Source organism: Carassius carassius, chromosome 24, assembly GCF_963082965.1.
Source record: "Carassius carassius chromosome 24, fCarCar2.1, whole genome shotgun sequence".
In the NCBI taxonomy this organism is placed as follows: domain Eukaryota; kingdom Metazoa; phylum Chordata; class Actinopteri; order Cypriniformes; family Cyprinidae; genus Carassius; species Carassius carassius.
The window spans coordinates 3,145,932-3,162,747 of record NC_081778.1 but is presented as its reverse complement, the minus strand read 5'-3'; the positions used below and the strand labels follow the sequence as shown (position 1 = coordinate 3,162,747).

General features: G+C 36.6%; 1 protein-coding gene across 1 annotated transcript; it reads right to left on the bottom strand.

The window, feature by feature from the left end:
- Positions 1-1,595: 1,595 nt before the first annotated feature.
- On the bottom strand, positions 1,596-16,598 carry lyplal1 (lysophospholipase like 1). Its single transcript, XM_059507342.1, has 5 exons — positions 16,471-16,598; positions 14,723-14,822; positions 13,938-14,107; positions 2,024-2,139; positions 1,596-1,929 (listed from the first exon to the last, which is right to left on the bottom strand). Exons 1-5 carry the CDS (start codon positions 16,556-16,558, stop codon positions 1,708-1,710), a joined length of 696 nt encoding a protein of 231 aa, XP_059363325.1. The 5' UTR covers positions 16,559-16,598; the 3' UTR covers positions 1,596-1,707.
- Between the last annotated feature and the right edge of the window lie 218 nt (positions 16,599-16,816).

Genomic DNA, 16,816 nt, shown 5'->3' with positions numbered 1-16,816 from the left:
GGTGCATGTTGGTACTGGCCTGTAGCCTCACCACATCTACAGGACTTTAAACCTGCTAACCACTTCCCCCCAATAACCATTAATGAAGCTACGTACTGTTCGAGCGAACCTCCGTACAGCATATTTCATATGAGCTATAATACGGTGGAGGGGGGAAAAAAACAGGTAGAACAGAAGTAAGAGATACCTCGCTCTGCAGGAAATGGGACGATGCCAAGCAGACCAGATTCCAGCTCCAAACCACAAAGTCGAGTGGCATTCCTGTGATGGTTCTACCTGCCGCTTCAGCCGGACCACAGGCTCTACAGCCAAACCAGACTCCATGGAACAGCCATCACAGCCTGCAGAATGTGCTCCACTGATCACTTTAAAGTGGTAAGCGTTTCAGGCTATGAAATGTGCACAATAAGTAGAGTCTTTGTGAGGTGGAACACATGTTGATGAATCAAGGTTTATACTGCTTTATTTAGCATGTGGACGGTGGCAAAAACGGCAGATTTTTTCACATTAAACACATTAGTTCCAGCAGGTATCAACATACAAAGAAAACTTAATAGTTCATTCTGAGTCAAATAAGCAGATAATTTAAAAGTAATAGTTGAAAATTCTGTCTTTGACTCACTCCAAAAAAAAAAATAATAATAATTGTACGGTGATTTTTCTAGTTTTGGATTCTTAAAAATTCATATTTTGAGTTCAGTTATGGGATGCTTCTATTCAGCAAGGATGCATTCAATTGATCAAAAACTGGCAAGTATCCTGTGTGTATTTGTGTTTGCGCTCTGGACAGTGTGAAAAGTTACAAAAGCACAAAAAAAACAAATCTATTACGGCGGTCGTGAATAAAGTGAAAATGAATCGAAGTGTGCCAATTGCAGCATTAAATTTTGATCTGCATCATATTTATTTTTAAGTGTTATTATAGTGTGGCACATTTTAACCAATCACACACGTTTCTGTTGAGCTTATGGATGCAGTGACCAATCATTAGCATTCTGAAAAGCCAGAGTTTATTTTATTGTGCAGGCCAGCTGACTGAATTCTGCTAACTCGTGAATTTTCTCACAAAGTGCTGATGTACATACGATGTAAGAGATTAATTCATTACAGTGCATTTATAGAGCTTTAGTGTTTTTAATTTTCTAAGTGTTCTTAAAATCACGCTAGACTGAAGTCAGCGATAATATTCTTTGATAATGTAGCCTAAATGTTCTTTGCTCACTTTCTTTATATAATTCATTTGTTGTTTGAATAAGCGTGGAAATTAAATCGTTACAATTAACAGGTCTAACTTACAATGTTTTTATTAAATTGTGACCACGTTAAATACAAATTCGTTCATTTCAAAAATATTTTAGAACACGGCACCAATTATCTGGCACTTACCTAAAAAGATGGGTTTATGATATGCGTTGTTAACAGATTACACTAACATTAGATTACTTAGGCTATAGCTTTAACCTGGAGTTGGGTCAACCTTCGCCTATGGAGAAAAAAAAAAGTTTTTCAAAAGCACCCCCATATATATATATATATATATAAAAAAAAAAAAAAATTATATATATATATATATATATATATATATATATATATATATATAAATTACATCTTGTGACGACATGAGGGAGAATAAATGGTGATTATTCTATTGTATATATTGTATTGTATATAGGGAAGCAGTGGTCATTGTCCAGCATTATGGATGTTCTAAAGGGAAAGTTTCTTCAGGATCCAGGAGCGTAGTAACTCCAGTTCTTGTCGACACAACTGATGGTTGAGGTCTGGGATGGAATGGAAAGACGTGTTGAGGCCAGCCTTCTTCAACAGTGAGTTGGTCTCCTCGCCCCAACTATGGAAAACCAGCTCATCCGCTGTGCCATGACACTGAAGGAGCTCAGGTAGAGGGCGCTGGGATGCATCTTCTACTGCCTGTGCAGAAGGTCAAACAGATTCTTTAACTTGTGCTTGACATCATGATATTAAAAATCTTTGGTCATAAGGCATTCTGAACGGTATTACCTACCTGATATACAACTGAGTCTTTGTTAAGAAAGCTGGACAGAGCGAAGATGCCGGCAACATCCCGGTGGTACCTGAAAACCAGGTGTAATGCCATGGCACCACCCATCGAGAAGCCACCTAGTATCAAACATACACACATTAGACAAGCATTCAGCGGCTTTGTATTAAAACCTGTTGAGCTGACTTCTCCCTGTGTTATTATACACTATACTTACATAAAAAAAATTCACTCTGCTAGTCATGACGTGCAATGCTCTCAAATTGCTAAAAATCTGTGATCTTAGCAGCCAGCATATATGACTACACTTTTTAACACAAGCACATTTTGTAAAAAAAGTCAAATTAGAAGTATGAAAGTATATTTTAAATCATTGTAATCTTTTTTCATTTATCTTGATGTGTTGACAAACTTAAAAAAAAAAAAAAAAACATGTAAACTTTAATGTGTCATTCAATATTACATTTAAAGTTAATAAATTTTAACTGTACTAAAATGCAATTTCATCATTACAAATATGTTTACAGTGGGTATAGAAAGAATCAACCCCCTTTAAAATAATCAAATTTTGTTGCTTTGCAGCCTGAAATGAAGACGGACAGTTTTTGTTTTATCCAGCTGTATTTAGTCAGTGTGACTTATAACATCCAAGTGAAAGATATAACACCAACATGTCAGAGGTTTTTTCTTTTTTAAAAACAGAATCACTGAACTGGAAAAAGGATCACCCCTTGTGTCAGTATTTTGTTGAACCACCCTTTGCTTTAATTACAGCCTTTATTCTTTTGGGATTTGTCTACTAACTTTGGAACATTTGTCCACTCTTCTTTGTAGAACTGCTCAAGTTCAGTTTAATTTGATATTGAGCGTTTGTTGACTGCAGTCTTTCAGTCATTCCTCAGATTTTCATTGGGGTTTCAGTGGCTTCGAGTAGGCCATGCATATTCACTTTTTTCTCTGTGTGGTTTTGCTGTGTACTTTGGGTCATTGTCATGTTGGAAGGTAAACCTTCTTCCCACTGACAACTTTCTGGCAGAGGTCAGCAGATTCTCTTCAATAATTTTTTCCTTCTATCCTAACAAGTGCTCCAGTCCCTGCTGCAGAGAAACATCCCATAACAGGACATCACCACCTCCATGCTTTACTATAGGAATGCTGTTATTTGGATGCTGAGCTGTATTGGATGTCCGCCAGAAATTATCGTTTGAGCACATCCTGATTTTGCTAAGTCCTCGTTGTCCTGAGACCAATATTTTTTTATGATGACCCTGGGACAACAACTGCCTCAGCCAATCAAAGTTTATGACGTCATCACTATGTGCGCCCCACAGAGTCCGCCAAAATAACAATAATATAATAAATTGTATTCAAAAAAATGTTTTTTTGAATACAAATTCAAAAAAAAAAAAAAAAACAACAACAGCAAGCAGTGAAGATCGCAAGTAAAAAGGTAAGACCACAACTTTTTTGTTTATCCTATACATTTATATTAGTATTTTAATGATAGTAAAATTCATACTTGTTTTTTGATTTGTGTTATTGTAATGATTTTCAAGGTTGGGGTAAAGGAAGGAGACCAGGGTCGGCGTACGGGGCTCGTGAGAAGCTTTATTTACAATAATAAAAATTAAACAAAGAAACAGTCGCGGCAGGTGCGCGCACTTCGCAGCCTTCACTCTACTGTGGTTTTTGTAGCCTTCTCGGTCCAGCACGAGTCCCCGTCTCTCTCGTCCTTCGCCAGCTGTCGCACTCCTTAAATGGTTCCCCACGCCAATCACTGCAACGAGATTCAGCTGTTACTTGTTTCTCACCTGAACCACTTACAGCCGCTCGTCTCTTCACTCGCTCTCCCGTTGCAGACTTCGCTAAACCACGCCTCCCCCGCCACAGTTATTTTCTCCACCGAAGTTTTAACGTTAGTTTGCATTCGAAAGTTAACCTAAATAGCGGTTCCTACAGTACTAGTCCAGACTGATGTACCTCACTGTTAACTTTCTGACTCTGGTTAAAACAATCTAATAAATGTTGTTTTTACATTTATTTTATATATTATAGTTTGCCAAACTATAAAAAGGCTGCGATTAAATAGTGACCGTATTGCGAGCTTATTTGCTGCCGGGTTAAGCGCTCGGACTGCTGCCACCACAAATTTTCCTAATATTTCTGTCGTTAGCATATACATCACTGTGCCATTGCCCATTTGCGTTTCGTAGTGGGCAGTTGCATTCAAAGACAAACGGCCGAAATGCGGAACAAATCAGCGCTAGTTTGCTCGCCACACGGACCACTCAGCTCGGTCCACCATCAGACAGTTCTGCGATTCGCTGCGAGATCCAGGTAGAAGAGATTTACTACTGATCTATTACTGTAATAATCTGTGATCACTGATTTATTATGTTATATATGAATATGATGACCTCAAGTCATCACTGATTTATTCTGTTACATATGAATATGATAACCTCAAGTCATCACTGATTTATTCTGTTATATATGAATATGATGACCTCAAGTCATCACTGATTTATTCTGTTATATATGAATATGATGACCTCAAGTCATCACTGATTTATTCTGTTATATATGAATATGATGACCTCAAGTCATCACTGATTTATTCTGTTATATATGAATATGATGACCTCAAGTCAATTGTGATTTTGTTGATTACAGTGCATTTGCAGCTTCAAGGGGAGTAAAAGGAGAGTGGGACCTCAAAACCACAAAACAAAATTTGCAAACCGATTCAGTGTCAGGTGGTATCCACACACTTGCAGTTATTTATCAAGCGTACATCATTGCCTGCATGTGTTTTAAACGAATTAAATTTAAACTTATTATCATACATAATCTTCCCTTGTACATGGTTTTATTAAAGTGCCAATAATGGTCAGATTCTGTATTTAGTGACAGACATGTTTCTCTCTATCTTATTTTTATTCTTATAAATGTTTGTCTTCCTTTAAGTTTGCCACTGAATTTCTAACTGTTGAATAAATAAATGTATATTTATTCAATCAAAATAAATAAATAAAAATCTATAAACCAAAGTGCATGCAAGCAAAAAATAAATGAATGAATAAATAAACAAATCAAAAAAAAAAAAAAGTGCGCAACAATGCTTCAAGTCAAACGAACAAACAAACACGTGAAAGCGATTCAAAAGCATAAGGACCCATCTGCTCTGCTCTTTATAGCTAACATGAATGTTACACAACGATCAACCTGCACAGTGCAAATAGCCAAAACCTGGATATTTTAGGTAATATTAAAATCCTGGCTGGGACGTGTCCCGTGTGAACGGCGCATATGGTCACCCTATTGCTCACTAACTCATTCCAGTAACTTTAAACAGGTTTTGCACTCATCTTGTTTTCTTTATGACTGTAGTGATGTTTTTATGCACTAGTCAATAGCACATTTGTTGTAGATGATTGGGCAACCCATTGGCCCAAATCTCTTTGCCTGCATCAGATACTGCAGCACACTCAGGTAACTGTTTTGTTATTGACTGGTTGGATTTCTTGCATCAGTTGTAATGAAGTCTCATTTAGATTATCTCTCACATTTATGTCTTGTGTTTAACGCAGCTGACCCAAACCTGTTAGTCGAGCCCTCTGGATCTGAAGAAGGCTCTGCACTACAACAGGGCAACTTTTCAAATTCTTGCATTTGACTGACCTAACTGAACTTTGGCTAAACCTCATTTACACTATTACAGTCACTTCACCTGGGATAGCCATTTTCCCCCTAAGTTTTCAATTCATATTTGATGGCTCAGTGTAAACACTATGCACTCTAAAGCCAAGAAATTGCAGGCCAAAACAAGGCCCTATTTCTCATATATGGTCTGTTTGTTGTTATTTTCTCTAGTGGTCAACCGATATATCGTCAAGACCGATATATCGGTCGATATTTGTAATTTTTCATATCAGAAATCATGTCAGAAAAGGAGTGCCTGAGTTTAGTTTGTTTATGTGTTAGACACCAGTATTGTTTGTTTAGAAACAAGTGTTGTTAGCTAGTAATCACATACTGTCCCACTTTTGTAAACCTGTGATGTTGACATGCGTTCTGACATATTTTTGAAGAGAAGAGAAAGTTATATCAGAGACAATTTATAAGAGACATGCCACTTCCTCAATCTTCAATACAACTATATAAGGAAAACCCGTAACGGTTAACAAAGATGGCGGTTGTATACACATGTCCCACCCCTCCCACTGGAAACCCAATAACAGTCAAGCCGGGAAGCATTTAAGCCTATCGTCTGGTTCCACTGACACATGCGCACAGTTGAGGAACCCTTGCGCATGCGTAGTAAAGGTATAACCTGTGGGGAAAAAGGTGTTTTAAACCTTATTTTGAGGCAAAGTCATCAAACTTTTTCAGCAATTTTTATCATATTTCACTGCTGTTTCTGTACATGCAGTTTTTATGTCCCGGTGACCAGTGAAAGTGCAGTTCTGACTCTATGCCCATTCATTTAGATAGGAGCCTGGTCTTGTTATTCTGAAATAGCTGCACGGAGGCGCAGCCAAGATGGCGGCCAAGTGGCACGACTTTCCTAAAAGGACTTTGGTTACATCCATGTTGGAGGCCATAGGTAAACCTGTGGCCTGTTGCAGCGAGGAAGAGACGGAGGAAACCAAGGAGGAAGAGAGGCATAAGCACAATGGAGAAAGACATAGGGAACATGAGGGAGTGCAGGAAAAAGAAAAGAACGTGTATAAAGTTTTAGGAAGGCTAACAGCACAAGGAAAGACCCACCAGGTAGATGAAGATGAGCTGAAGAGAAGGGTCAAAGGAGAAAACATGTCCACAAACATGTTCAGAGTGTTAATAAGGGTTTGTATTGCATACATTTACGAATAAAAGCACAAAAGTAGTTATAAGATTTAGTGGCCAAATAAAATAGTTTAAGGGCTGCAAGTTAATAAGAAGCATAAATATCACTGTTTTTTTAAATGCAAGGTGCATCACCTTGGATTATTAGTGGTCACAAATCATACACAGTTTGCCACATTGCCTCTCATGGCTATTTATAGAATACATAAGTGATATTTAGAAAGCTCTCTGCTCACATGCTTTGCATCTGTGACACTGTACTTGTTTATACATAGGTTGCCAAAAAAGATGTTCCACCCAATGTGCTGCAGCAGCCTAGAAAGACAAAGGTGACGATATTCAGCACTTTAACAGAGGGAGAGGCGGAAGAACTTGCCAAGAGGTTTGGAATGGCACTGACCAAACATGTGCCAAAAGACAAACTACTTTACGGGATACCTGAAGAGGACATCCCAGCAACACTGGAAGTATGTCTGTGTAAGCTCTCTTTCTTCCTCTGTTTGGTATCATGTCTTATAATATAATGGGGGCTGCGCCTTTATTTATTTTCTATGAGGAAAACATCCAGGAGTGAGTTAAGATGTGACACTGTATATCAGTATTTATTTCCCCCAAAAAATAATAATTAATTATTGTGTTCAGCCTGACATCCTTTTTGAAAAATAATTATTTTTAAACTCATGTCTGCTTTGCTGAACATTTAAATACATTTTAAAGACTGGGCATCTTGAATGTTGTTTTAGTGTAAGACCACTGGCAAAAGTTCCTTGCTTTTAAGGGCCATATTTACTAAGGGTTTAGCACAAGCCCTCTATTGGCATTAAAATCTTACAGACTTTAAGTTTTTATTTGCACACAGTGAAAAAATAGCACTTTTTGGAGATGTTTTAGTTCTTTGTTAAACTTAATTGGTCTAATGTGCATTTTATTCTTGCATTACCATAGTACAAACCTTTTTAGCCTGTCAACTAGTCCCTGTATCAAGAAGTCAATTAATCAACTAGAGAGCAAAATATTTAATGTCTTTTGTGATTTATAACAGAAAATATAGCAGATGATAGCAGCTCAAGTAACATGAACATTTAAAAAATGTTTTGCAGGAGGACCATTGAACAAATGCAGAATAATGTGCAAAACCTTGGCCCTGAATCAGAGCTGGATTCGGCCACTCACCGCTTTGGGCCTACAGCAGCTGATTTTTTCTTTTCCTTTTTAGAGGACTCTATGAAAAAAACTCAGCACCCATAAGGGGCAAACATATACTCAGATTTGTAAACAAAAACAGGAAAGTTCAGATTACTTGATCACAATTTGATTTTTATTTCATTTTAGACAAATACAAAATATGTTTTTTTTATTTTTGTGGTCAGTTGTTTTATAGTAAATATTTGTTGGATTACTGAAGGTAACAGAAATGTATTTGATAACAAATACAATGTTTGATAAAAATGGCAAAAATATGCACTTGAATAAAACATTTCTTTTAAACCTTGTCCCTGTTCTTTTGACCACTCATGTGATCTTAGGAGAATTGTATCTGGTTTAACACCAAGAGATATTAAATCCTGAATATGCTTGACTAGCTCTTGATTTCTAAGTGGCCCTCAGAAGAACTTGATGGGTCATGTCCTGAATGAATGGTGTAAAGCCTTTCGACTATAACCAGTTTGTTGAGCCAGTCTGTCCTTTTTTTAAAGGAAACATAGGCCTTGCATCCTTTGGCACGTCTACTTCGTTGCGTGCATGCTTTAGACCATTTGCATGAAAACAAGAAATATAAATTTGAATGATTTTGCAGGTTTGCAGAATTCACAGTCCTGAAATTGGCCTCTTTGGAGGTGTTTATGGTAGTGAGTCTTTGCTGTATAAATTCACAGGCATCTAAATCCTTTTCTAAAACATGGACTGTTATATCGGTCTCTTTTTTGTTTCCTTTAAAGCGCTCCTCTTTGTAGACCGTTGTTTTTATGAATTCCTCCATCTCTGATGTCGAAATCTAAAAAGCAAAGGGACCCAAACAATTAGACTAAACATCAATAATGTAAAGTTAAAATCCATGATAATCTCAAGTAAACAATGCAATGCTTACTGTAACTTCTTCTAAACAGATTTAAAACAGTAATAATACATTAACATTCATATGATGACATATTCATGCAAGCAAATTCAGGTCATATTTATATGTAACAGAATAAATCAGTGATGACTTAAGGTCATCATATTCATATGCAGTGTTGGGGAGAAAGTAGTTACATGTAACGGCGTTACGTAATTTAATTACAAAATAAATGTAACAGTAATCAGTTACAGTTACTAAGAAAAAATGAGTAATTAAATTACAGTTACTTATGAAAATTGTAACGATTACAAAGAGGATTACATTTGAATATTTACACACATCCACATACAGCTTATTTCTTTCCCAAATTGCACTAAGACATATGGCCAATAATCTCCGAGACACGGAAAACACATTCGTAGAATCGAGTAATAAAAAATGGAATTCAGCCTATAACGCGGACGCAATATGACACATTTTGGATGAATAAATCAAAAGTAGGTCAGTACACTTGAATCAAAACCCGATATGGACTGATGTCTGTGAATATTAAGCCGCAAAAAGACTGAAAATGAATCCTGCACGTTCTGCGTGTCTGTGGAAATCAGGCGCTGACTGGACATCGGGAGAACCAGGACTATTCCCGGTGGCCTGGCAGACAATTTGGCCTTCTACTTTAATATTGTTATTGTATAATTGCAGGCCGAATATACTAAAGCGATTATTTCCGAATCCGCCATTCGATAATTACATCTCTTACATCACTCAAATACTGTATAAACGACGTCATTATTATCTTTTGTAATGTTACAGTAGTAAGTTAGCAGAAAAATCATCATATTTTATCATAGGTTTAGGGGCAGCTAGTGGATACAAAAACACAACCCTTAGGAAAATTAATGTAGCCTATGTTATGGCACTAACCGTGGTTTAACTATGGAATTTGTAGTAAAAATAAATACAAGTGGTAATTCATTTGCCAAAAAAACTAAATTGCACTTACAAAACATGGTAAAAGTCAAATAAAAATCTTCAGTATTAAAGTCATGAGAGAGATGGATGGATAATGGAAGTGAATGTGCAGTTCAGGAGAGAACTCTTGATTACGTTGCCGGTCCCCCAACCTAAGGATTCAAATCTTTTTGATGTCAGGTCCAAAAAAAAATAGGGTTGTCCATGTTTCAGAATGGGTTGTGGGTGTATGAGTGTGAGATTTCCCAGCCTATTTTTTTCCCAGTCCGCCCCTCATGGAAATTAATCTCTAGAATAGTCACTTCATGAGCATTTTTTACTTATTTTGAGAAACTATCATCATATCATATACAAAGAGACGGCAGTGTTTCAAAAAGACACCAATGTTTCAGGAGTTTAGTACACAAAATAGGACACATGCTTATTAGATAACCGTATTTGAGTTGATGTATATGCTTTTATTTTTTTATTAACTATTTTTCCCCAAACCATTGTTAGATGCAGTTAGATGCCTGTAGTTATGCAAAGATTTGGTTTCAAAAACAGTATCTATAAACTATTTCTTTTGATTTTAAATCTGCTTTGAACTTCAGATCAATCTCTAAGTAAAAGGCAGTAATAAAGTCTGATTGTGTGGTGGATGTGTTCAAATGTGATCATCTTAATTCAGGTGATGAAGGATGGTGAAAGTCTGACGGTATTGAGCACTACTGTAAGGTTAAACCTGCATGGTGTAAAATGGTTGAAGATGATTAACAGTTGCAAATTAACATTCATTAGAAATGTATAAAAGTAATCAAAATGTACTCAAAAGTAATTAGTTACATTACTTTATTAAAGTAATTAAAAAAGTTACACTACTATTACATTTTAAATAGGGTAACTTGTAATCTGTAACCTATTACATTTCCAAAGTAACCTTCCCAACACTGTTCATATGTAACAGAATAAATCAGTGATGACAGCGAATCGCAGAACTGTCTGATGGTGGACCGAGCTGAGTGGTCCGTGCGTCGAGCAAACTAGCGCTGATTTGTTCCGCATTTCGGCCGTTTGTCTTTGAATGCAACTGGACACAACGAAACGCAAATGGGCAATGGCACAGTGATGTATATGCTAACGACAGAAATATTAGGAAAATTTGTGGTGGCGGCAGTCCGAGCGCTTAACCGGCAGAAAATAAGCTCGCAATACGGTCACTATTTAATCGCAGCCTTTTTATAGTTTGGCCAACTATAAAATATAAAATAAATGTAAAAACAACATTTATTAGATTGTTTTAACCAGAGTCAGAAAGTTGACAGTGAGGTACATCAGTCTGGACTAGTACTGTAGGAATGGCTGTTTAGGCTAACTTTCCAATGCAAACTAACGTTAAAACTTTGGTGGTGAAAATAACACAAATCTAAAAACAAATATGAATTGTCCTATCATTAATATACTAATATAAATGTATAGGATAAATGAAAAAGTTGTGGTCTTACCTTTTTACTTGCAATCTTCACTGGTATCACGGTGCTTGCTGTTGTTGTTGTTTTTTTTTTTGAATTTGTATGGGGCGTTACTGTTATTTTGGTGGACTCTGCAGGGCACACATAGTGATGACGTCATAAACTTTGATACGCTGAGGCAGTTGTTGTCCCAGGGTCATCATAAAAAAATATTGGTCTCAGGACAACTAGGACTTGGCAAAATCAGGATGTGCATCGTGCGGTGTGGAAGCCCAATAAATCAATTTTGGTCTCTTCTGCTTCAGAATCTTCAAGATGTGTGTTTTGGCAAAGCTCAGTCTGACTACATGTGGCCTTTCTCGAGGATTGTCACATTCACCCTATGACTCTTTGTCATAAATTCCTGCAGTTGCTTCAGAGTTGCTGTAGGCCTCTTGGTCGCCTCTCTGACCAGTTTCCTCCTGGCTCTTTCATCCAGTTTGGAGAGACGTTCTGATCCAGGGAGGGTCTGTGTTGTACCAAATACCATCCACTTCTAAATAACAGACTTCACTGTGCTTCTAGGCATTGATAAAGGCTTAGAAATGTTTTTGTATCCATCTCCTGACTTGTGCCTATACACAGCTTTATCCCAGGAGATCTTTTGACAGTGTTTTGCCACCCATAGTTTTTTATTGTTTGCTTCAGTTGCACTACCAAGGACTGAAATGCTCCAGGAATGCTCTTTTCATGCTGAGCTGATCAAAATGAGCACAGCTGACCACAGGTGAAAGTCAGATGGATTTTTGTGTCATTGAGAAGGTGATCAGCTACACCTGACGGACTTTACAAGTCTTTTCTTTTTCCACCTCAGTGATTCTGTTTTTGTATAGTTTTTTTCTGACATATTGGTATCTTTCACTTGGATGATGTAAATACAGCTGGTTAAATCAAAAACTGTCCATCTTCATTTCAGGCTCCAAAGCAAATGAACATAAATGAAATAAAATTAAGTACATACTTTGAAATTCATTTAACTGCATTTAACACAAATTGAAACCAAAATATTTTTTATTTAATCATTTCATGATTAAGGTTGAACTGAGATGGGAAAGGCAATACTGTAATTGTAAATGCATAATTCTTGTGCCATCAACTTGACATGGATTGGGACAGTCGCATGTTTATATTTTTTTTATTTTTAATGAAAGGCACGCAGCAAGTGGCAAATCACAGGTGGTTTTGTTTGTAAACCCTTTCAGTGGCAGATGCATCGGTCTTGATGAGTCATTGATTCAACCAATCAGGAGTGATTGAGTCAGGAGGACATCAATAAGTGCATGTAATTTAAAGTGGTTTACAGTAGCCAGTCTGCCCCAAACTGAAATTTAAAACAAAAAAGAAAGGGGAAAGAAAGCTGGCCTTCAGTTGCACATCATAGAACCTGCATTTGTCCTCTTTCATGCCTGTGTTTAATCTTTCACATCTGGGCACTACATCTGGGAAAACGAACAAGTACCCATCAGTCTGTCAGAGCCATGTTGAGATGGAGGATGGATAGAGTTCACATGTTCTTTATACCTCTCCTAGAGATGTTGTGAGCAATTATATCTCAGGGACTAATTAACAGGTCTATTATTTTTTCCTTTTTGCACTTCTCATCTAATCAAAGAGACAAAACCAATAAAATCCATCCTAATATTGAACTTATTGATATATCTACAAACTACTAAAAACTTTGCATGGATGTTTGACTTTGGCTTTTCCCGCTCACTACGACACATAAAAGACTGAAAAACACAATATATAAAATATATATAATAAAATATATGAAAGTGTTTTCCATGGAAAGTTCTGGCGCTTGTCAGTCCATCAGCTTGGGAAGTGGACTCAGCGTACAGACCACTTTGTTTCTTCGAGTGACTCCAATGAGTATTTATAGTTAATGACAAAATGTTATGATTTAGGAAGATAATATTTCAGCAGTCTCACAGGAACATGTGTTTTTTGAATCAGTTTCTTTGGAACCGAGTTCAGGGGCTTTTCTGTCCTTCCACATAGTGCCTTTTCACACAAAGACTTTTTTTTGTTTTTTTGTTTTTTTTTGCACTTTTCACATTTTACTTGAAACCATTTCAGGGTATTTATGTGTTATTGGCTTTTCGGTTAACCCTTCCTTGAATGTTACCATTTGGTTTAACCTCTTTTTAATGTCTATCCAGTTATCTTCTCACACCCTGAGAGAATTTACCTGCGTTCTTCTAAGATCTCTTTCTACTGAATGATTTTCTCCCACTTTTATCTCATTGTGATATACATGTGAAGCCAATAAACCAAATATTCTGAGATAAAGCTTAACAGAAATCTGAGAATCATCCACAAATTCTTCTTGGCCTATTCTGGCAACAAATGAAAGGAATAAGAAACTTGATAAGTTTCATTCTTCATTTTACATAATGAGGGAGAGTCCTATGAGCAGTGATCTGAGACTGCTTAATTTGGAACAAGTGGAGTGTGAGAGTGTGTAAGACAGAGGCAAGCAATAAGAAAGGGAGAGAAAGATGGATGGGGAGGAAAGAGAGACTGAGAGATAAGCCAGTAGCCATACCAATAACCATCCTGTGTTTAGGGATCCCTGCTCGGATCTCCTCCTGGACAATGGAACTTAAATTTTCGCACATGGAATCTATAGACTCCAATTGTTCCGGGCAATCTTGGGAAATCTTCTGACGATCGAACCACACATGAGACTGAGCCCCTCGCATGGGTGTGTATGGCCTAAAAACAAAAAATGGTAACAGTGAAGTGATAATTCAATCAAAACAAAGCTAAAAAAAACTGCTAAATAAATAACTGCATTCACACAACTGTGAGAAATAACTGTGAAATGTTTGCAATTATATGGATTTCAGATTTTTTAAATGTGAACTTATTGGTATTTATTGTATGTTATAAAGTTGTTGCAATTAAAGTTTTAATAAATAAAATACAGTGCGATCCCACTCAAATCCAGATATTACACTTTTTTTGCTTTATCTGAATAGCATTTCTCTTTCACTCACTCTCAGGTTCTTCCAAAAGATTTTGAGACTTTATTATTATTACTATTGTTTTTCAAGCCCTATACTCCTTAGTCCGTTTAAGTCTTTTTTTCGTAATAATATGGGTTAGTGGATAACGTTTGTGTGTTAAAGGACACAATTCATTTTTCACTAGATTTTACTAGTTTTTTTTTTTTTGAGTTTTGACTGTTAGACTATAGACTCCACAAAAATAGAAAAATATCAGACACAAACATGTGCATTTACTACGAAACCAATAATTTCTCTCACTGTTTTAATAAAGTATTGTATTAAATCAATAACTGTAAAGGTGCTATGAGGGAAGGTTTACCTGGCTGGTGCTGTGGGATAAATCACCCGGATGTTTTCAAAAGCCAGGTTTTGTCCCAACACATCATAAACCCACCTGCGCAAACCTGGCCCTGTGTCACCTGAATGAAATGAATGAAAAGTTATTATGCCACCATACATTTTACACTGGACTAAATTATTCAAATGTGTCTGAATTAAACATACGTCTAAACATATGCAAACAGTACAAATTACTATTTATTTTTTTTAGAGAGAAACATACCTACATGGAAATAATAGTTGAATAAGTATATGGTTACTAAGGTGTTCTGGTTTGTTAGGTTGTTATAATGTGGTTTATAGTGTGTTCTGGGTGGTACTGGAGCAAGTCTAAAGAACCCAAACCTGACTCTCTAGCTGTATCTCAAAATACATACCATACTCTATGCATTTACTGTATGCTACATACTCAACTGTCCAGCATGGAAGCCTGACTGTGCCAGTGAATAAGAAATAGGAAAGGTAACCGTGACTTTTTATCTCGATAATTACTTTTTTTTCCCCCTCAGAATTGAGTGACAGAAACTTGCAATTGCAAATTAGAAAGTCAGAATTGCGAGATATAAATCACAACTCTGTGAATCTTGTGATTCTGATTTTATAAGATGCAATTTCAGAAAGTCTGAATTGCGAGATATTAACAAGCAATTGCAAATTCTAAAGTCAGGATTGTGAGATATAAACTTGCAATTGAAGGAAAATAGACTTTTTCCCCCTCAGAATTGAACTTCACTTTATAACTTATAATTCTGACTTTTTCTCTCAAAATTATAAGATAAAGACTCGCAATTGCGAGGAATACTCTGAATAGCGAGACTGCTTTTTCAAGTTTATATCTGACTTTAAGAATTGTGAGATGTACTCTCACAATTGCAAGAAGAAAAAAAGCAATAACACTTATATTTTATTAAGTGGTAGAAACAATCTAGTGAATTAATTTTATACGGTTATTTTGTCTGATAGTCAGTCCTCCTCCAGTAGCCTACGTAATTAAAGCTGGGATGAAGAGTCAAACTTTCCTTTAAGTGTCTCATTCAGGTATTTTTGAAGTGCACTTTTTCTTGTAAGTAGTTTCAGTGTGAACACATTAATTACACTATTTATACTACAAAATGGCATAAAGTGCAGTAGTTACACAAATTGAGATGCACCTTATTTCGAGATATGACATTCAGTATAAATATACCTTCAGTATAAATCTTTGGGATTCTTTATCACAGAGAAACATTATAATTATGTCCATAGCACAAATTACACGCCAATTGTACTAGTATGGGCTTATTCAAATCCCTATGTCCCCAAGTATGAACAACCGTAACAGTGATGCCTGCCTTAGAAAACCCCACTAAAAATGCTAACGTTAAATAAATACAAAAGATGTGCAGTGTGCAGTACTATGAAGTTGCGACAGAGAAACGTTTTCACTTTGTGGTCATCTAATTTTGACCTGCCAGCTGTATGTATGCTCTATACTCGTTCTGTCGCTCATGATTTCCTATTTTTCTTTGAACACGCCAGGAGAAGTCTCACACTATAAACGATGCACTTTAAACAGGACAATGTTCAACCTCACAGTTCAAATGCGTCTCTGCACCCTTGCGTTTCATTCAGTTGCGGCGCGTGCGTGAACCGCGATGGTCTGCGGGGGTTAGTAGGACATAACTTCTCTTTTCAAAACTGTGGGCACACCGCGTCTGCATGAGAGAGATTTTAATCATTTAAAAACACCTGAGCCATGAAGAAAGATGACAGAAGCTGTGTGTTTTCCAGCCTGACTCACGACACTCTTCTGTAGTTTAACCGCGGCCATATTCATCCCCTGTTATCTCGCGATACTCACTGCGTCATACACGTCACAGATCGCGTTCACCTTTCAACGCTGTGAACCTTCTCTTCTTTTTGTTTGTTTTGTTCTTTGTCTGTGGTATGGTATGTCTGTATAAATGTTTGATTGTATATTGATGGTTTTACACGTTTGTACCCAATGTTACCTTCAATAAAATATTTAAAAAAAAGCTGTGAAACTTCTCATTAATGATAAATGAGGTCTGTTTTATGTAAGTAAGTGTAACAA

What these genes read in the sequence shown, in the direction of transcription:
- lyplal1 (XM_059507342.1), bottom strand. Translation starts at nt 16,558, where the DNA reads ATGAATATGGCCGCGGTTAAACTACAGAAGAGTGTCGTGAGTCAGGCT. An exon ending in TATCCCACAGCACCAGCCAG is followed by an intron (nt 14,108 to 14,722) that starts GTAAACCTTCCC and finishes TTTTGTTTTTAG; the next exon opens with GCCATACACACCCATGCGAG. An exon ending in AAGACTCAGTTGTATATCAG is followed by an intron (nt 1,930 to 2,023) that starts GTAGGTAATACC and finishes CCTTCTGCACAG; the next exon opens with GCAGTAGAAGATGCATCCCA.